Source organism: Sarcophilus harrisii, chromosome 2, assembly GCF_902635505.1.
Source record: "Sarcophilus harrisii chromosome 2, mSarHar1.11, whole genome shotgun sequence".
NCBI classification, from domain to species: domain Eukaryota; kingdom Metazoa; phylum Chordata; class Mammalia; order Dasyuromorphia; family Dasyuridae; genus Sarcophilus; species Sarcophilus harrisii.
The window spans coordinates 32,897,373-32,919,989 of NC_045427.1; the positions used below are offsets into that span (position 1 = coordinate 32,897,373).

Genomic DNA, 22,617 nt, shown 5'->3' on the forward strand with positions numbered 1-22,617 from the left:
TTCTGCCTCGGGTGGCCTCTTCTCCTCTGAGGCCGAGGGAATGGCTCCTGTCCTCCTGAGCGCCCAGCCCTGCCAGGTGAGTGCCCGGGACTTCTCCCCTGAAAATCAGACCAGGCGCTGGGGGTGGAGGGTGGGGCGAGCATTTTTCTTCGATGCTGCGACCGCCATCAGAGTCACTCATTTAGAGCTAATAGTACCGAGTTCTTCTATTTGTTCGATGTCCCCTCTCCCTTTGAAAGTTTTGGATTCCAGATTCCTTTCTCCCTCCAGCCTTCCCCATCCTCTCTCCAGCCCCTTCCCCATCCTCTCTCCAGCCCCTTCCCCATCCTCTCTCCAGCCCCTTCCCCATCCTCTCTCCAGCCCCTTCCCCATCCTCTCTCCAGCCCCTTCCCCATCCTCTCTCCAGCCCCTTGCCCATTTTTGATTAAAGCAGGCAACCAGATAACCATTATGCCTATGAAGATATGCAAACTATTTCCATGTAAGCCACTATGTGTGTGAAGGAGGGAGGGGGGATTTAAAAGGCATTAAAGTAAGAGAAAGTAAAAAAAAAAAAAAAAAAAAAAAAAAAAAACTTTTATCTAACCTTCAGGGTTCATCAGTTCTCCCTTCATTTTTCATCATGGTTTCTTTGGAATTTTCATGTACCATTGTATCAATCAAAGTAGCCACGGTGATCATTGTTACACAACTGGGCACAATGTTCTCATTTTGCTCCAGTTCATAGAAGCCTTCTTCGTATTTCTTGTTCTATTCCCCCTTTTCCTTCATTTATATTCACTCATCATATTCAATCATTCCCCAGCTGATGGACATCATGAAATGATCAAGGAAACCAAGATTTGATCTTCAGAGCATAGTTATTAAGCATTGCCTGCCATCTTCAACAACCTAATACTAAACCTCCTCACTTTAGGTGTGGATCTCAAATTCAGGGAAAGACAGATTTTTAAAAACAATCAAATAAAACCAATTAATTAAAAGGAAACCCTATAATGTGAGGTAATCTAATTTGTAGTTGGATAAGTGTGAGGAAGAGGGAACAGGTGCAATCCTCTGAAATAATAAAAAAAGTGTCCCACTTCTCCCAAATGCTTGTAAACAATTAAAGGAACATAGAGACAATACTGATTGATTAGCCTTCAGATGAGTCATTAATTGCTTGAGATATGCAATTGGAGGAATTCTTTACATCAGTCATTGGATGGGACCAGCTTTCTGGTCAGCATAACCAGAGGCTATAAACCACAGGGAGGGATTGTCCAGTTTCCTAGCCATGAAGAGATAGGGTCAAACAGTGCAATGAGATTTTCCAATTTCCCCAGTTAATAAAATTTTCTCACAAGACATTAATTGGACCAGATAGACCAAAAATTGAATAGAAACTAAAGTCGCTCCAGAATCCAATCACAAGATGGAGCCAGTATGTTTCACTCAGTTCCCATAGTTAAACATTTGTTGTTCTAATCCCCTGAATTCCAACCATCTCATACATTGTTTCAGAAGGGCATGAGTTACTGGAATTATCCAAATTCCCAGTTCTTTCATGCAGTCATAAAATGATTCCTTCACATCTGCTTAGTCTCTAAATCTTGCCAGTACAAGTAAAGCTGCTATAAATACTTGTGTGCATTTAGGTCCTTTTCCTTTTTATTTGATCTCTTTGATACAGAGACTTAATAGAGGGACTTTGAGGTCAAAGGGTATTCGTGGTTTTTTAGATTTTTAATATGAATCCAAATTATATTTCAAGAATGGTTGGAACAGTTTGCAATTCCATTAATAGTACATTGGTGTGCCTATTTTTCCACATCCCTTCTAACATTTATCATTTCCCTTTTCTGTCATGTTAGCCAATCTTATAGGTGCGAAGTGGCATCTCTGAGTTTTAATTTGCTCTTCTGTAGTGACTGTATTTTTTCATATGACTATTGAAGACTTTCACTTCTGAAAACTGCCTGTTCATATCCTTTGCCTATTTCTTAATTGATAAATGGATCTTATTTTAATGTCAGTTTTGTATATATTTGAAAAATAAATCCCTTTTCAGAGAAATTTTGATACTAGGGTATTTTACACATATCTTCCATTGACTGAACCACTAGCAAGTCTACAACTAGGCCAACACATTGCTGCCATACTCAGTGATCTAGGCTGATGTGAAAAAAACGGGGCCAAAAGGCCAAGCTAACTTACACAGTTCCATGTTTCAGCCACTACTTCTACCCAAAAGGGGCTTATTAAATCTTACTTCCTGTCCTTCATAGTTTCCATAACATTAATCCTCCTAATCATATAATTAAAGACCTCGAATAACTTCCAAAACTACTAAAATAGTAATAAATAAAATCCAATCTAAAATACCATTGCCCAACCCCCACAGCCATACAATAAGGACACCCTATTTCAATCCTGACCCACACAGTAATTACCCAACGAATCAAACAATTCAACAGCTGTGATAACCTCAACCTCACCAGATACTATAAATCAAACCACTTCCATTAATAAGGTAAGTAACAACATACTAAAAGCTACCAAAGATGACCAGTTCTGATGGATCAGGCCATCCTCAGCAACAAGATCAACCAAATCATTTCTAATGGAGCAGTAATGAACTGAACTAGCTATACCCAGAAAAAGAACTCTGGGAGATGACTAAAAACCATTACATTGAATTCCCAATCCCTATAGTTATGCACACCTGCATTTTTGATTTCCTTCACAAGCTAATTGTACAATATTTCAGAGTCTGATTCTTTTTGTACAGCAAAATAACGTTTTGGTCATGTATACTTATTGTGTATCTAATTTATATTTTAATATATTTAACATCTACTGGTCATCCTGCCATCTAGGAGGGGGTGGGGGGGTAAGAGGTGAAAAATTGGAACAAGAGGTTTGGCAATTGTTAATGCTGTAAAGTTACCCATGTATATATCCTGTAAATAAAAGGCTATTAAATAAAAATAAAAAATAAAAAAATAAAAAAAAAAACGGGCCAAAAAAAAAAAAAAAAAGCTACCAAATTACCCACCCAACTCTCAGGGTACTCCTCAGTAGCCATAGTGGTAGTATAACCAAATACAATCAACATTCCTCCCAAATAAATCAAAAATACAATCAACCCCAAAAATGTACTATTTAAACTTACAACAATTGCACAGCCCAAACCTCCACTAACCACAAGACTTAGACCACCATACACAGGGGAAGGCTTAGAAGCAAAAGCAACAAACCCAAAAATCAATAACAAAGACAATATAAAAAACAAACATCATTTCCATATTAGTTTTAGTATGGACTCTAACCATAGTCTATGGCTATGAAACTTTTTTCATTTTTTGCTTGTCTTTATATTTTGGCTGCATTGGTTTTGTTTTTGCTAAATCTTTTATATTTCATACAATCAAAATCATGCATGTTACCTCCTATGATCTTCTCTCTCTTGTTGGTCTCAAATTCTTCTCTTTTCCATAGGTCTAAGAGGTACATTTTCCCATCATCTACTTTTCTTATGATACCACTGTTTAAATCTGTCATGTACTCATTTTGATCTTATTTTGGTGTATGATGTGAAATGTTGCTTCATGTCTACTTTTTGCGAAACTGTTTTGCACTTTTCCCAGAAAATTTTGTGAAATGGTGAGTTCTTACCTGAGAAACTTGGATCTTTGGATTTATCAAACAACAAATTATTTATTATGATCATTCCACATATGATCATTCTAATAAATTTCATTGATCAGCTATTGAATTTCTTAGTCCTTCCCAGATTATTTTCATGATTATTTACAATATAGCTTGAAATCTGTTAATTCCCTTCCTTCACATGTTTTTGATTGATTCTCTTTATATTCTTGATCTTTTATTTATTCTGATGTTTATTATTATTTCTAGCTTCATCAAAAATTTTTGTTAGTTTGATTGGTATGTCATTGAATATATTATTTAGGTACAATTGTCATTTTCAGTGTACTGGCTCAGCTTACTTAGAAGCAATTAATATTTCTGTAGTTTTTGAGATCTTTATTTGTGTCAACAATACATTAATAATTATGTTCATATAGTTCTCTGAACAGAAACATTCCTATGCATTTTATACCATCTATGGTTATTTTAAATGGAATTTCTCTTTCTATTTCTTGCTGCTGGGTTTGGTGGTAATCCATAGAAATTCTGATGATTTCTGTGGGTTTATTTTATATCTGACAACTTTGGAAAGTTCTTCAGTATTTTAGTGGATTATGTAGAATTCCCTTAAGAATACTTTCATATCATCTGCAAAGCATGATAGTTTTGTGTTTTTTGCTTTGTTCCTTAAGTTTTTTTTTTTCTGTCTTATTACTGCAATTAACATTTTAGCACAATGTTGAATGTAAATATTATTAATGGCCATGCTTTTCTCACCTCTCTCCTTTTTGGGAAGGATTCTAGTTTGTCCCCATCATAGATAATATTTGCTCTTGGTTTTTAATAGTGATTACTTATAACGAAAACTTCACTTATTTCAAGGTTTTCCAGTATCTTTAATAGCAACGTCTATTGTATTTTGTCAAGATTTTTTCCTTGGGCTATTGCTATGAGCATATCATTTATATTGTAATTGTTACTGAAACACATAATTATGGTATACTCATTTTTTTCTTTATGAACTTATATGGTAAGACATTTGGAAAACAAATATTTAATATTGGTACAGGTTTGTCATCAATAGTTCTTTTGGGTATAATATGATATACTTGTTTACATTGTGAATGTTTATTTAAAACTTTGCTCAAAGGGTTGTATAAAACTGTATGCCCTTTGTTCTGGCAATACCAGACCTAGGATGTATGCAGATATTTATTTTTTTTATTTTTTATTTTTTTATTTTATTTTATTTAATAGCCTTTTATTTACAGGTTATATGTATGGGTAACTTTACAGCATTAACTATTGCCAAACTTCTTGTTCCAATTTTTCACCTCTTACCCCCCACCCCTTCCCCCAGATAGCAGGATGACCAGTAGATGTTAAATATATTAAAATATAAATTAGACACACAATAAGTATACATGACCAAACCGTTATTTTGCTGTACAAAAAGAATCAGACTCTGAAATATTGTACAATTAGCTTGTGAAGGAAATCAAAAATGCAGGTGGGCATAAATATAGGGATTGGGAATTCAATGTAATGGTTTTTAGTCGTCTCCCAGATTTCTTTCTCTGGGTGTAGCTGGTTCAGTTCATTACTTATGCAGATATTTATTGTAGCTCTTTTTATGGTGGCATAGAATTACAGAGTGAGGGGATCAATTAGGGAACAGCTGAATGAGTTGTGATGATTATAATGGAATATTATTGTCCTGGGAAAGACTTACATGAAGTAGTGCAAAGTGAAATGAACAAAACCAAGAGAACATCATATCTAGTAATCCCAGTGTTATATCGTGATAAACTGTGAATGTCTTAGGTATTCTAAGTAATTATGATAAAACCATGCTATCCACCTTTGGAGAAAGATGGTGAGGAGACAAAGTAGGAGGGAAATTAAGAACCTAGTTTAAAAAATGAATATTTAAAATCGTTTTCATGTGTAATTTTTTTTTACAAAATATTAGTGAAAAAAGAGACAAATTTAAAAGATTTGAGAATTCTAATCACAATGATCAGTTATTTTTCAGAAGGATTCTTGCTGAAACATGGTACCCAACTTTTGACAATGATGTAATCAATTTATAGGATGCACATTGAGACAAACGTATTTTGGACATGGCCCATATGGAAATTTGCTTTGTGCATGTACTTGTATGTATGTATGTGTGTGTATTCATTACAAGGATTTTGTTCACATTTTTTTCCCAATAGGGTGGGGAAAGTAGGAGTATTAGGAAATAGATTTTTGTTAAGGATGGCCTTCCTTCCTCAGATTCAAGGAGGAAGAATGAGAAGAATCCTTTTTGTTGTGGTTGATCCTCCCTTCTAGTACCCCGATAGGTGATACCTTTTTATCTAATATATATTGGGAGTTTAAGACTTAAGTCCTTGATTCAAGTCTGGTTTTTTGGAGAAGTGCTACTTTAAAGTGAATTGAATTAAAAAGTAAGAGGTAGCAAAGAAAAGAACACCAGGCTGTGTGTAAGAAACACACTCAGCTGTGTTTATAGATGATAAACTTGAATCAGAATTTGTCCTGATAATTAAAATGTTTTAAGTACCATTAATTGAAGATGAATAAAAAAGGAAATAGAACATTATACAAAAATAGTGGGGAGACAACAAAGATCTCATTCTGGCAGTAAATGTTACAAATGATTTATGCGCCCAAAGAATGATCTTTTGAATGTTTTTGTGAATAAACTCACCCGTAGCCTTGTTCTGATTGTAGAGAAAGGACATACCAGCATAGAACAATGAAAATATCTTTGGATTTGGAGCTGAAAAAACTTGGGTTCAAAGTGCAGATTTGCAATTTTTTCTCCTTTTTGACCTTCAGCAAGTTAATTTCCCTTTCTAGATTTTTCCTTACATTGCAAAATGAGAAAGCTGGACTCTTAAGTCTCTTTCCATTGTGATATATGAATCAGAAAATAATGATTCTTTATAATCATTTTTAGGTATAAAATATTTTTTTTTCAGTGTTGCAGATTAGAAATGGTAGGACCTCGTGCTCGCTTTTCTCATATGGTTCCTGGAGCATTGAACACAAACACGTTCACATATATTGTAAAAAACAAAAAATCCACCCACATTTAAAATGGTTGTCATTGGCTCCATTAATAACTTTAAACAGATACTATGCTTACTTTTTAGAATACAAAGAAAAGTAAATCTGGCCACTGGCCTTAAGAAACTTGTATAGTCTAATGAGAGAGGAATTCTAAAGTGCCATTTCTGTACCAGTCTACTTTGTAAGGAATCCAGTTCTAAACGTATAAATACTTATAAGTACCATAATGATGGATTATAGAGAAGTTGATTGAAACAATCCCTATTGCTAAGAAGTTTATATTCAACCTTTACAACAATTGGAGTTGTTCCCAGGTAAGCACAATTTTTTTTGTGTTTCAGGAATCAGTGACATTCCAGGATGTGGCTGTGGAATTCTCCTGGGAGGAGTGGGAACATTTGAACTCAACTCAGAAGAAGTTGTACAGGGAGGTGATGCTGGAGAACTATAGAAACTTGGCTTCTTTGGGTAAGATATGCTTCCCCTTTGTAATTCTGATATATACAATGTTGACTTTCAAGGTTTTAAATTATTTATTTATTTATTGGGGTGTTTTTGGCATTCAAAAGGAAGAAATTCCTGGTCCTAGTGCAGCCAAGAGACAAAGAACTTATGTTACCTGTTTTCGGGATAAAGAATTTTACTGAATATTCCTAGAAATTGGCTTCTTGCTTTGTAGTTATTTTTGAGAATTCATCTTCCCCTGTCTTGTGCTTCAAATCCAAATTTTTTTGTTTAATTCCAGTGTGTTTTCTTCGTATATTAAGTGTTTCAATGGTCTGAGCAAAGTCACATGAATTATTTTTCCTAAGTCCTACTCAATAACCTACATAATAGAATAAATAATCTTCACTGGTCCTTTGGTCTTCACTTGGTCTTCCTAGCATGCTTACTTTTTTTGAAAGAGAATTTCAACTAGTTTTGGGTTCTTTTATTAAATTTTATGGATACTTTAAAAAAATTAAGTTCTTCTTCCTTCCCCACTACATAGAACAAAAAGAAAGAAAGAAAGAAACCCTACTTCTCCTTCCATCTAGGCCATTGAGGCTTTTCTGGTTAAAAAAAATAATCACAGACAAAATCAACTAATATAAACAGTGCCTTGGATGGTATAAGATAAATTTTGCACTCATATCCCCCCATTTTTCTACTGAGAGTTTTGAAGAGTATTTCATCTCTCTGTTCTGTGATTGAATTCTGGGACAACTCTGCTTCATACTTTTTCATTTTCAACAAACAGGATTTGCAGTTTCCAAACCAGATGTGATCTACCAGTTGGAAAGAAAAGAAGCTTCTTGGATGCCAGAGACAGATATTCCAAAAAGCAGCTTTCCAGGTGACTATATAAAAACCAAAGAAATGGGACATAGGAAATTATTGGTCTGTTATCATTTTAGGTCAAAGCTCTTTTAACATATTCAACAAAAGTGGTCTTATTCAATCTTCAAAGGCCTATTGAGAAGAGCTAAGACTTTCAGATGTCATTTTTTAATTCAAGAAGTTACTTTCTTATACATTTCATATATACTTCTGCTTTCAATGGAAGAGACTACCTTTGTGTGGGTAGGTATTTCTATCCTGTTCATGGAAAATTATCTTATCTTAAGTAAGTATTTTCTTGCCTCGGTGCATGAATTCATTCTCCCTCTAAAAATAAGTACATCATTTAAAATATCAACAATATGCCCTTTTGGCTTTTGTGTCCTCTTCTGATACTTTCTTCTCTGATCCTTGATGGTTATATTTCTTTGCTGCTGTACTTTGTAAAATATTTAATCTTAATCTAATTCCCTTTTTGTCTATTATATTTTATGTCATCCTGTTTTTTTATATACTTTGAAATCATGTTTATAAAGGCATAAAAGTTTGTTCTTATCACAGTATTTGTTCAGCCATAACTCCAACATTGGACCTGTAAGTTTTCAGCATTTTGCTATTTCACAAGCTAAGATAAATATTTTTGAGAAATGTCTTTGCTTTCAGTAACATTTTAAAGATATAGACCTAGTAGTGGGACTATTGGGTCAATTGTTTTGAAGTTTTGTAACTACAGCTTAAATTGTTTTCCAGCAGCTTAATAAGTACCTCTTTTAGCATAAGTTCCAAGATTTGTTATTTTACAGTGTCTTTTCCAATATGATGACTATTTGATGATACCTCCAAGTTTTTGAATTTTCTCATTAATTACTACTATTTTATATTTTGTTTAGAGTAGTTATTAATATTTTGCCTTGTGAAAAATCCCTGTATGATGTCTTGATTATTTATACGTTTAGAACTGGATTCCTTACAAAGTAGATATATTAGAGTTTTCACAGACATTTATGACAACAAATGTCCCATAGTACCCCCTTCCTCATATTTTTTCTTTCTACTATTTATTCCATATGTCTTTCATTATCATCTTATGCTAAGCTCATCAGTTCTCCTTATTTTTTCTGTTCAATATTAAGGATATATATATACATACATACATATACACACACACACACACACACACACACATACATATACATTGTTGTTCAGTTATTTTTTAGTCATGTCCAACTCTTTTATGACTTAATTTGGGGTTTTCTTGTCAGAGATAATAAAATAGTTTGTCTTTTCCTTCTCTAAGTCAGTTTCCAGGTAAGGAAATTGAGGGAAACGTGGTAAAATTACCAGCCCAGGGTCAAACAGCAAGTGTCTGAGTTTTGTTATCAACTCAGACAGATTATTCTTCCTGACTATCATTCCAGTCACTTAGCTGCTCTAAGACTACTTTTGCAAACCCCCAAAGTCATCTCATTTTTAAAGATACTCTTTAATTTAATTTTCCATTCAAATGTCAACCTTTTACAACCAAGCAAATTTATCTTATTCATTTTCCTAGGTAACTTCATCCTGTATCATTTCATTTATTTTTAAATTTTGAGTCATAATATTTTCACATTAAATAAACTATGATTCTTGGTGAAAGAGTAACGAGACTAGACATCTCATTTGGGAAGCAATTCCTTTTGCTTAGAGGCAAGTAGGAGCCTTGGGAAACTGAAGAAAAAGGAGGGTTAATCAACTTTATTCTTCTTTTCAGGGAGCAAAGAATTTACCAAAGAGAAATCTTATGAATGTGGTGAATGTGGGAAGACATTCAAGAGTAAAACACAACTTACTTTGCATCAGAGTATTCATACTGGGAAGATTCTTTATGAATGTAAGGAGTGTGGAAAGGCTTTCATCTACAACTCAGAACTTAGTCTACATCAGAGAATTCATACTGGAGAAAAACCTTATAAGTGTAATGAATGTGGGAAGGCCTTCAGAAGGAAGGCAAACCTTACTATGCATCAGAGAATTCATACTGGAGAAAAACCTTATGAATGTAGTGCATGTGGGATGGCCTTCAGACGTAAGATTCAACTTACTGTGCATCTGAAAATTCATCCTGGAAAGGTTCTTTACGAATGTAAAGAGTGTGGGAAGGCTTTCCACTACAATTCAGAACTCATAAAACATCAAAGAAATCATATGGGAGAAAAACCTTATGATTGTAGTGAATGTGGTAAGACCTTCAGGAGTAAAACACAGCTTACAATGCATCAGAGAATTCACACGGGACAGAAACCTTACGAATGTAAAGAGTGTGGGAAAGCTTTCTTCTACAACTCAAATCTTATTAAACATCAAAGAATTCATACTGGAGAGAAACCTTATGAATGTAGTATTTGTAGGAAGGCCTTCAGGAGGAAAGCAAATCTTAATATGCATCACAGAATTCATACTGGAGAGAAACCTTTTGAATGTAATACATGTGGGAAGACCTTCAAGAGGAAGTCAACTCTTAATATGCATCAGAGAATTCATACTGGGGAAAAACCCTATGAATGTAGGGAGTGTGGAATGACCTTCAGGCTTAAGACACAGCTTTCTATGCATCATAGTATTCACACTGGAGAGAAACCTTATGAATGTAGTACATGTGGAAAGGCCTTCAATAGGAAGTCAAATCTCACTGTGCATCAGAAAAGTCATACTGAAAAAAGTCTTTCTGAATGTAAAGAGTGTGGGAAAGCTTTCCATGAGAAATCAGATCTTCTAAAACATCAAAGAAATCACAGGGGAGAAAAAGCTTACGAATGTAGTGTATGTGGGAAGGCCTTTAGGATGAATTCACATCTTACTGTACATCAGAGAATTCATACTGGAGAAAAACCATATGAATGTAGTGAATGTGGGATGGCCTTCAGGCGTAAGACAGAGCGTACTGTGCATCAGAGAATTCATACTGGAGAGAGTCTTTATGAATGTAAGGATTGTGGGAAGGCTTTCTTCTACAACTCAGTATTTATGCTACATCAAAGAATTCATACTGGAGAAAAACCTTATGAGTGTGGTAAATGTGGGAAGGCGTTCAGGAGTAAAACACAGCTTAATGTACATCAGAGGGTTCATCCTGGAACGATTCTTTATGAATGTAAAGAATGTGGGAAGGCTTTCCACTACAATTCAGAACTTATTAGACATCAAAGAATTCATGCTGAAGGTAAACCTTATGAATGTAGTGAGTGTGGGAATACTTTCATAAATAAGAAAACACTTACTGTGCATCAGAGTATTCATACTGGAGTGAAACCTTATGAATGTAGTGAATGTGGGAAGGCCTTCAGGTGTAAGACACAACTTACTTTTCATCAAAGCATTCATACTGGAGAGAAACCTTATGAATGTAATGTATGTGGAAAGGCCTTCAGGAGGAAACCACGTCTTATTGTGCATCAGAGAATCCATACTGGAGAGAAACCTTACAAGTGTAATGAATGTGGGAAGTCCTTCAGGATTAAGGCACATATTACTGTGCATCAAAGCATTCATACTGGAGAGAAACCCTATGAATGTAATGCATGTGGGAAGGCCTTTAATAGGAAGTCAAATCTTACTGTGCATCAGAGAATTCATACTGGAGAAACACCTTATGAATGTAGTGAATGTAGGATGGCCTTCAGGTTTAAGAGACAGCTTACTGTACATCAGAGAATTCATACTTGAGGGAAATCTTATGAATTTAGTAAATGTGGGAATGCCTTTATATAGAGTGCAAAACTTTTTGTCCATCAGAGAATTCATACATAAGATATTCCTCATGAATGTAAAGAGTGGGAAGACTATCACAACTTAAATTTTATTGAACATCAGAGAGTACTTACTGGGGAGGGACCTTATTAATGTGGAAAGGCATTCAGAGTTAAGCTACAACTTGGCATATGTCAGAGCACTTATACTGGATAGAAACCTTATGAAGCTGGTGAATATGGGAAGGCCTTCAGAAGTAAGAGTAAATTTAATGTGCTTTAAAAATTCATACAGGAAAGATTATTTATGAATATAAGGAGTATGAGAAGGTCTTCCACTAAAATCAGAACTTATTGGACATCACAGAATTCATACTTAAGATAAACTTTATGAATATACTATATGTGGGCAGACCTTTTCCCTGATTTTAGAGCTTGATATTAGAGCATTGATACAAGAGAGAAATCTTATGAAGCTAATGAATGTGGAACACCTTCAGAGTAAGGACACAACTTAGCATAAAAAAATATTCTGGAGAGAAACCTTTTGAGTTATATAAGGCATGTGGGAAGGTATTTGTATTGAGGACACTTGTCTGACATCCATCAAAGAATTTATATTCTGCAGAATCTTTATGAATGTAAGTACTGTGGGAGAATCCCATAGCCATCGAGACTGATTCTGAGTCAGAATATGAAATCTAAGAGATCTCATTTAGCCCTATGAAAGGAAATAGTCCTCCCTTCTGTACAACCCTCTAAGGGAAGAAAGATTAATGATGTCCTCCCATGGACCTTCTGCTATGGAGAGGATGTGAGGGTTGAGCCAAAGGTGGTGGTATCGGGGGAACCTTTGTATTAACTTTGATCCCTGGGCAGATGGCATGCAGAAGTCTTATGGATGATCTCTTGGCCATCAGATGAGCTTGATCTGTGATGAATTCCTGTTGATTGTGCTGAGATATGAATCATTTGAACTGTACTCTTGACATTGCTGGTGCTGCTTTTACTTATATTCATCAGGGTAGATACTCAACCATAAAGATTTGGAATAACACTAATTTCTTAAAATCCTGATAAGGATCTGTGGCAGATAATGATTCTATTTGATTTCTGCCCTGTGTTCTGAATGTCAAAGAGAAGGAATTCAATGAAGTGGCTGTAAACAGCAGGTGGAAGTATCATCTAATTAGTGGCATATGGGTAGGAAATTCTCACTTTGTTCAAAGGAAATAAACAGGGAATTTTAGGAAATCAAAACTATCAGATGTCACAGGACAAAACGCTCCACATCAGTTTAGAGAAATACAAATAAAAACAACTCTCAGATACCACACCTCATACCTATTATATTAGGCAATGTCATAGCTAAGGATAAGGACGTTTTTCAGGGGATGGGGAAGAATCGTGATATTAATTCATGGTTCATAGTAGCTACAGCCATTCTGGTGACCAATTTGGACCTGTGTCCAAAGTCCTATGAAACTACATTCCTCTTTACCTACTTAGAACACTACTTGGTCTTTACACCAAAGAGATAAAAGGAAAAGGACTTATGTGAAGAAAAGTATTTCTAGTGGCTCTTTTTGTGGCAGCAAAATATTGGAAATTGAGGAGATGCTCATTATTTGGGGAATGGTTAGATACATTGTGGTTCATGGTTGTAATAGAGTACTATTTTGTTGTAAGAAATGATGAATGGTAGCTAAATGCCTTATTGGATAAAGCACTGGGCCTTGAAGGCAGTAAGCCTCAAACACTTATTAGCTCTGTATCTCTGAGCAAGTCATTTAAGCTCTTTTTTGCTTTAATATCTTGAAAAAGGAAATGGCAGAATTATTCAGCCAAGAAAACTCCCAATGGAGTCATGAAGGTTCAAAGAATCATTGAATCACTCAACATGAGGGAGGGAGATTATCAAGATTTATATGAATTGAAACAGAGTAAAGTAAACAGAACCAGGTTATTATTGTACACAGTAATAGCAATATTGTAATGATTAACTATCAATCAAAGAGTTAGCTACTCTGATCAAAATAATTCCAAGGAACTCATGATGAAATGTACTATCCATCTGCAGAAGACAAAATGATTAACTCAATTTAAGTGGAAGGATATATTTTTTTCATTTTCTTACTGATTCTGCTACGTTTATTTTTTTGTTTGTTATTCTACATGTATAATTTATATATTTCTGCCCTTATGGAGTATAGGAGGGGTTGGAAAGAATTTTGGAACTCAAAATGTTAAAAAAAATGTTCAAAATAAAGATTTTTATTTAAATAATTTTAAAAAAGGATTTGCTTATTGAACTTTTAGAGGTGGGTTTTTCTGTAACACAGAGAAGCCCAAAATTTCTGCCTGATTCCCTGATCCCCTGCTTGCCCATTCTAGCCAGGGTACAAAGTCCAATGGGGATCAAATGTGATGGTTCAAAATTGGGTTCTGGGTAAATGAAAGGTTTGGTGATTGACTAATGCACATAGTCACAAGTTGACTCCTCAGCTACTTGACCAATCCTGGAAGAGAGTTACCTGGGCTTTTTTCTCTCCTAAGAGTTGACAATGATCTGCAAATCACTACTTAACCATTGTTCTGGAACTGCTGGTCTATTCCATGGTTTTGATGTTTCTTCACACTTCCTGCAGGGGAAGCAATATGTAGTCAACTTGTAAAGACAGCTTTGAGTCACACTTTAATGGACTTCAAGAAAGCAATATTCTATCTTCGAGTCAGTAAGAAAGCTACAAAATTTCTGAAACAATGATATGGTCTCACTTATATTTTAGGAATATCAATTTGTTAATTTTATAGAGGTTACCTATATTCATAGAGATGGACTCCTTTGTCAATTATTGTCTTAGGAGTAATATGATTTAAGAGGGCTGAAGAGAATTAGAGTACCGATTTCTTTTTTTGAAGAAGTGATGGATTTAAAATACATAATTAGACTTAAATTTTTGAGTGTGACCAATGTGGAGATCGAATTTGCTGGGCTATATTTACATGATAGGAAGTTTTACTTTTCTTGATTTTTTTTTTTTTTTTGTTCAGTGGAGGAGAAGGAAAAATAATTGCTAAAATGAGTGTGTCAGCTGGACTGAATTGGCCATTAACCTATTGAATGATCCAAACAGAGTCCTCTAAATAGCTTTTGTGAAATATGTAACCTGTACAGAATCTTACTGCAGAATATAAGCAGACTCCTACCTGTTTAAGAATCAGTTTTAAATTATTTTTTTCCCCAGAGATTGGGAGAGAGGTGGAATGGGGAATATGTGGAGATTCCTAGCAAGTATAATTTTCCTACATAGAAGGCCAAAGGTTGGTGGGAGTGGGAAGCTATAGTAGGTGAAAGATTGTAGGAACTTTGGAGCTATTTGGAGAACTGGTAGCAAATGAAGGGCACTGCTATCCAAAGTAATATAATTTAGAGTTATTGGAGCTTCCTTTAAATGATGTATGACTCACTTGAAGCATAGTCTGGACACTGATATTCTGCTTCTTCTGGGATTTGAGTGAATTTATTCCCACTTCCTTCTTCCCTTAGAGCATTCTGCTTGGTGAACTGATGTTACTCTTTTTTAAAATGTTCATTTGCTGTCTGCATTTTTGTAATTAGTTGTGACTGCCAAAAAAATAATAATTAGCCAGTTTTAGCAAATTCTAAACAAGCGTGTGAGCTGTTGATGATTGGACCTCCCTGGAGAAGGAGAAAGGGGAAAATTTAAACACTTTATATAATGCCGGAGAAACTGAGGCAGGAGAGAGATTAGAGAGTTTTCAATATTTTATTAATTGGAGAGAGTAATTGACTGGACAGGACTCTCGTCTCAAATTATCCAGTCAGATAAAGATATACTGGGACCAAGGAATCCATGTTGGTCCCAGGGCTGGGGAGACTGTCATCTCAAAGAATCCAGCAATCCATAGGAACTGCCCAATTCCTTAAATACCCCTAGAAACAAAGAACTAGAAGGGAAGGCTTCTGTCAGGATGGGGGGAGACCATAAAGCCTAAGAGCCCAGAGACAGGATGTCTGAATACCCAGAGATAAAGATGTCAGTGAGGTATCTTGGGGGATGTTGTAAATTCTTGAGGACAGGAGGTCTGCTTGTTTATCTTGCTAGTAATTTATAATCTTAGAGTAAAAGGTTCCCAATCTTAATGGACCAGAGTGGGTTTTTACAACTAAGGGGATTTCACAGAACAGTTAAGGAAACTGAGACAAAGGAATCTAGTTCAGGGAAACCAAGTCAGAACAGTTAAAGAGAATGGCATAACACTTACTCTGGACTTGGCCAAGAGCTTCATGTTTAAGGGTTCTCTCTCTCTCTCTCACCCCAGAAACAGAAAGAGAAGGATATGTGTGTTTTATTATATTAGAGATAGGAAAGTTTCATTCCTCTTCAAGATTGAAACATGTGTCCAAAATGGCTTCTGGAAATTGCCATTTACTCCAAACAACAGTTGTAAATGTAATTTGCTTCTAGTTTACAAGCAGTTACAATCAGGAGCAGCTTTTTTTTTTTATTTTATTAAATAACTTTTTATTGACAGAACCCATGCCAGGGTAATTTTTTACAATATTATCCCTTGCACTCACTTCTGTTCCGATTTTTCCCCTCCCTCCCTCCACCCTCTCCCCAAGATGGCAAGCAGTCCTATACATGTTAAATAGATTACAGTAGATCTTGGATACAATATATGTGTGCAGAACCAAACAGTTTTCTTGTTGCCCAGGGAGAATTGGATTTAGAAGGTATAAATAACCTGGGAAGAAGAACAAAAATGCAAGCAGTTTACATTCATTTCCTAGTGTTCTTTCTTTGGGTGTAGCTGCTTCTGTCCATCCTTGATCAATTGAAACTAAGTTAGATCTTGTCTTTGTTGAAGAAATCCACTTCCATCAGAATACATCCTCATACAGTATCGTTGTTGACGTATATAATGATTTCCTGGTTCTGCTCATTTCGCTCAGCATCAGTCCATGTAGGTCTCGCCAATCCTCTCTGTATTCGTCCTGCTGGTCATTTCTTACAAAACAATAATATCAGGAGCAGCTTTTGCTGGGAGCCGAATGATTGCATTTCTGCTCCTTTAGGCAGGAGATAAACCAAAGAACTTCCAGGAGTGACCTCAGAGACTTGTGAGAGCCGGAGCTCCAGGAGGTCTTAATAAAGGGACATCGTTTTCTGAGCGTCCCCTGGGAGCCCCTCTATTTTCTACTCCAGCTTGTACAAGTTCTCCTGGGAGCACGTACTCTTCTTCACTAGTCCAGGAGATAGAAGCCGTCCGACCTTGCCCATGAAGAACCCCTGGGATTGGATAAGCAGTGGTCTGTGCAGCCCTCAGGAGACTTGGGGTTTTCTTCCTCAGTGACACTGTGTGTCCTTGTACTTCCACTTGGGGAGTCTCCAGTCTGTCCTGGGCTGACTTCCGCCGAAGGATCTCTTGCCATGGACTCAGCTGATGCCCTCACATCCACGGGGCACGTCCAGAACCACGAATGGGTTTCCAACCTCTTCCATCAGCGCTTCTCGCAGGAAGTTTTCACTTCTCTTTCTCCCAAATTGGTCTAGTCTTGGGGCTTCTCCCGGGCGAGATCTCGCCCCTCCCTTGCAGTCCTCTCCCGGCCCCCCGCCCGCCGGCCCGCTCAGAGCTCCCGGGGCGCGTGGGGCTGCAGCAAAGTCCTCTCCGTTCCCCTCCCACCCCGCCCTCTCTGCCCCCTCTCCCCTTCCCCCTCCCCCCCCCTGCGGTGAGCGCCTCCTCCCGGGGCTGCCCCCACTGCCCCTCTCCGGGCCCGCAGGGCGCTGGGCTCCGAGGACCCCGGCGGGGCTCCCGCTACCTCGGGACGAAGGCGATGAAAGGCTCCCGTGGACTTCTCCATGTCTTCAGCTTTCCTCCCATTCTGCCTCTTCCCACAGTGGGCGCGCGGCCAGGCCGGGCTGGGAGAACGTCTGCAAACGGGGCATTCCCCACCCTTACCAGGTGATGGGCCCGCCCTGTCCCCCGAGCTGATCTGGCTTAGAGTGAGCGGTCGCATAATAGAAGGAGCGTCCATTCTTGGGCCAAGGAAGCCCTCCTGGGGCTTCCAGGGTCTGGGGGCGTCGCCGACTCCGGAACGGACCCGGGAGCCGGTGTGAGTGGGAGAGCACCGACCCCACGGTGGGGGGGTTCAGGCGCCTCCTGCTGTGCGTGACCTCATCTGGGATTCTCCTGTCAAAGAAAGCAGCGTGATTTGTCATTTCCTTTAGCTTGTAACAGATGGGAAAACCGAGGCAGTCGGGGGTCCCACAGCGAGCCAGGGTTAGGATGGTAGCTCCCGGCCCCGGGGGACCTGACCTCCAGGTTCAGTTCTGCGCCCTGGGCCGAATCTTAGGGAAGGCCCTCGTGGAACAGAACTGGTGCTGGTGCCCCCTCCTCCGGGAAGCCTCCACTGCCCCGGGGGTCTGTGCTCCCCCTCTTACCCTTCAGGGTATCATCTCTGTCCTGTCTTCTGCTTTGTCTAAAGAGATGTCTTAGAGACAGTGTCCCCCTGCCTCCCTCCCTCCAGCTCCAGGAGAAAGATCATTCCCAGTCGCTGATTAGGATGGACGGACAACCTGAAACGGCTTCTCCTGATCTCCTCCTGGTCTCCTCCTTTCCTCCCTAGTTCTAATCCCCTGTGGTTTCTTTTCTTCCCCAGGAAGAGGCCAAGGGAATGGCTCCTTTCCTCCTGACAGCCAGGCCCTGCCAGGTGAGTGCCGGGGACTTTTCTTCTGAAAAACCATCTCTCTCTAGAGACCTTGGGGAGCATTTTTTTCTCCTATGCTAAGATGCTAGAAACGATCACCATCAGCGAGTCAAACATATAAAACGAAAAGATATCATAGAAAGCTTCCATTTATTCTCCTCCCCTCCCCAAGAATTTAGGTTTCTTTTTTTAAAGTTTGAGTTCCAAATTCTTTCCTTCCATCTAGCTCTTACCCCACACATGAACTCAAGTAGTGTGATACCTATTACAAATGTCAAATGATGCAAAACATTTCTGTTAGCCATGTTGTAATAAAAGTAATAAAAATGAAAGAAAATGAAAAAAAATGCCTTTAGAGTTCCTCACTTCTCTTTTCACTTTTTAACATTAATCCTGTGAAAATTTAATGGATCACTATATTGATCAGAGTAACTATGTTCACAGTTGCTCAATATTTGTTATAGTATATATAGTTACTGTGCACAGAATTATCCTGATTCTTTTCAACTCACTTTGCCTCAGTTCATAGAAGTCTTCCTGGGTTTTCATGAACCCACCCCTTCATCATTTCATGGTGCATAATAATATTCCATCAGAATCATATACACATCTTATTAAGCCATTCCTCAAGTGATAGGTATCTACTCAATTTCTTAATCCTTTGCTATCATAAAAAAAATCCCCAAACTAATCAACTCCCTCCCACCCCCCAAAAAACCCAAGCAAACCCAGGTGTAAACATTTTTGGTACATTTTTTTTCCCATTTGTCTTTAGTCTCTTTGAGATTCAGATCTAACATAGGTATTGCTAGGTCAAAGAGTATGTAACTATCAGACTTTTGGCTGATAGTTCCAAATTGTTCTCCAGAAATAGTTAAATCAATTTACAACTTCACTAACCATGCATTAGTGTTCCTATTTTTTCTTTTTTTTTTCATTTGTTCATTTATTATTTAATAAATACTTGAGTGCCTACTATATTCAATGGACTGTGTATTAAGTCACTGTGGGATGATACAAAGATAAATAGCAAAATTCTTACATGGAGCTGTTAGTACTTTTGACTTGGATAAAAGTGAATTATTTTTAATTTAAAATTTTTTTCATAATTTTTTATAACCTACATATCTTAGTATATATCTTCTTTCCCTTTCCCTGAGAGCCAAAATGAAAAAGGAGAATGAAAACTCAATTCAACAACATTAATCAATAAATTGTGATATTTTAGGCAGTATTGTACGCCTTTATAGTTCCCATCCCCTATATCCTTTGAAAGGAGGACAGTGGAAAATGCCTTTTTATATCTTTCTTGGGGGACAACTTTGATCAATTTGATTTTACATCATTCAGTTTTGATTAGTTTTTGGTCACTTTCCATTTACATCATGATCATTATTGATTATTTTTATCTTAATCTGCAAACTTTACTTTGTATCAATTACTATAAATTTGTATAAGTGCTTCTTTGTATTCATTCTATTAACCATTCCTTATAGTGTTATAATATTCCATTCCAAGAGGACTTGGAATAGATATTTTTCTTTTTTTTTTCTGAGCTTCCTAAGGTTTTTTATTTTTATTTTTTTCATAATTATAACTTTTTATTGACAAAACCCATGCCTGGGTAATTTTTTACAACATTATCCCTTGCACTCACTTCTGTTCTGACTTTTCTCCTCCTTCCCTCCACCCTCTCTCCCAGATGACAAGCAGTCCTATACATGTATAATATGTCACAGTATATCCTAGATACAATATATGTGTGCAGAACCGAATAGTTTTCTTGTTGCACAGGAAGAATTGGATTCAAAAGGTAAAAATAACCCGGGAAGAAAAACAAAAATGCAAACAGATTACATTCATTTCCCAGTGTTCTTTCTTTGGGTGTAGCTGCTTCTGTCCATCACTGATCAATTGAAACTGAGTTAGATCTCTTTGACGAAGAAATTCACTTCCATCAGAATACATCCTCATACAGTATTGTTGTTGAAGTATATAATAATCTCCTGGTTCTGCTCATTTCACTTAGCATCAGTTCATGTAAGTCTCTCCAAGCCTCTCTGTATTTATCCTGTTGGTCATTTCTTACAGAACAATAATATTCCATAACATTCAAATACCACAATTTACCCAACCACTCTCCAATTGATGGGCATCCATTCATTTTCCAGTTTCTAGTCACTACAAACAGGGCTGCCACAAACATTTTGGCACATACAGGTCCCTTTCCCTTCTTTAGTATCTCTTTGGGCTTAGTAAGCCCAGTAGTAGCACGGCTGGATCAAAGGGTATGCACAATTTGATAAGTGTTCCTATTTTTCTACTTCCTTTGTACCATTTATCATATTTGGTAGTCAATCTGATAGGTCTGAGGTGTTTTAATTTGCATTTAAAAAAATATTAGCAATTTAGAGCAAAATTTTCATGATTCTTGACAGCTTTGATCTTCTGAAAAGTACCTGTTCATATTTTTTGACTAATTTTCAATTGAAAACTGGCCCTCATTTTTATAAATTCGGCTCATTTGATTCTATAGTTAAGTAATGAAGCCTTTTTTCAGAGAAGCTTGCTGTAAAAACTCTTTCCATTTTCCTGATTTCCCTGTTACTTTGGCTGCATTGATTTTGTTCTTGCAAAAAAAAAAGGTTACATTTCAAGTAGTCAGTTATATGTTAATGAGGTTCTGGGTAACTAGATGATATTGTCAGAGAAAGTCTGAAGTACTGAGGCAAACAGGGAAGGCCACCGATGGGGATCAGCTCAGTCTTTCAGTACTATTCCTGTGGAAGTCTTGGGTAACCCCTTTCTTATTATAATCAATCAGAAAGCCAAATTATGATGTCAAACCCAAAGGTTTATATATATACACACACACATACACACACATTATATATAATATAAATCTGTTCATGGTCTATGGCATTTTTGCTGAATCCTGGGGCATTCTTCCTCCTGTGTCTTTCTTCCCATCCCTTCCCTCTCAGTGCTTCACACTGTCTTTCTCCTTGGTACAGTTAACTAACTTTTTTAGGATGCTAAACTCCTCTATGGATTTAGACTGCCAGTTAATGGCATATCTCTAACTCATGGTGTATTCCCTTTCTTCTAGTTAATTGTGAGTTCTACTAAGGAACTTGTTTTTTTCCATTATTAATGGAATTAATTAATTAAAACGCCTTTCCTTGCTCATTCTATGCTCTCCCAAATCTATTTCATATTTACTACACCTGGTGCTCATTTTACCTCTTTTTTGTCTGTAACTTATTCTCACAAATAAATGTACTTTTTTGGCAAGGAGAAAGCCCTTGTGAATGCTTCACATGTGAATTGCTACCCCATCATTTGGTGCCAATTGCTTTTCCTCAGCCTCATCATATGTTACCTCGTATGGTACTCTCTGTTTCTTGTCGGACCATAAATTCTTCCTTTATCCATAGATCTGACAGATGAACTATTCCATGCTCTTCTACTTTTCTTTTGATATCACCATTTACTTCTAGATCATGTTCTCATCTTGAACTTATTTTAGTACCCAATATGAGACAATTGGTCTATTCCTAGTTTCTGCCACATTGCTTTGAAGTTTTTGTTAGTGAATTCATGCCCCCAAAGACAGGATCTTTGATTTTATCAATTATTAGATTATTGTGGTCACTTCTGTTTATTGCTTATCTAATATATTCTATGTATTAACCACTATATTTCTTAGTTCTTTCCAGATTCTTTGGGTTACTTTTTAAAATAAAGTTTGAAATCTTGTACTGCTAGTTGTTAGTGGGACAATTTTAAAAATTCATTCAGATTTTTTAGTAATTATAAAAACAAACAAAAAAACAAAACAATCCCTCTCCCCCAAAGCAAACAATAAAAATCTTTTAGGAAGCCTACTGAAGTCCAGAAGTAGGGTTCTGGATTTTCCAAACCCTGTTAGCAGCTTTCAAAAGACTTACCTACTTAATAACAGAGATCTATTATGTTACCTAAAAAAACTTTTCCATTAAAAATTACACTCAGACCAAAGCAGAACTAGAGATCATTACTGATCACAAAATAGAAAATTTCGATTATACCAAACTGAAAAGTTTTTGTACAAACAAAACTAATGCAGACAAGATTAGA

General features: G+C 36.8%; 1 protein-coding gene, 1 long non-coding RNA gene and 1 gene segment (V, D, J or C); 1 reads left to right on the forward strand and 2 right to left on the reverse strand.

Annotated features, from left to right (window-relative positions):
• Nucleotides 1-879, reverse strand: part of LOC116422046 — a 21,983-nt gene extending 21,104 nt beyond the window's left edge. Inside the window, exon 1 of the long non-coding RNA XR_004232640.1 lies at nt 587-879. This is a non-coding gene — a long non-coding RNA (uncharacterized LOC116422046). The remainder of the gene's footprint in view (nt 1-586) is intronic.
• The window catches only part of LOC116422033 (zinc finger protein 420-like), a 14,875-nt gene extending 1,362 nt beyond the window's left edge, over nt 1-13,513 (forward strand). Inside the window, exons 2-5 of the mRNA XM_031957135.1 lie at nt 1-76; nt 7,056-7,182; nt 7,955-8,050; nt 9,788-13,513. Of these exons, the coding sequence (XP_031812995.1) occupies nt 41-76; nt 7,056-7,182; nt 7,955-8,050; nt 9,788-11,739 (2,211 nt within the window). The 5' untranslated portion in view covers nt 1-40 and the 3' untranslated portion in view covers nt 11,740-13,513. The remainder of the gene's footprint in view (nt 77-7,055; nt 7,183-7,954; nt 8,051-9,787) is intronic.
• Nucleotides 1-22,617, reverse strand: part of LOC100935631 — an 824,790-nt gene that overhangs the window by 470,771 nt on the left and 331,402 nt on the right.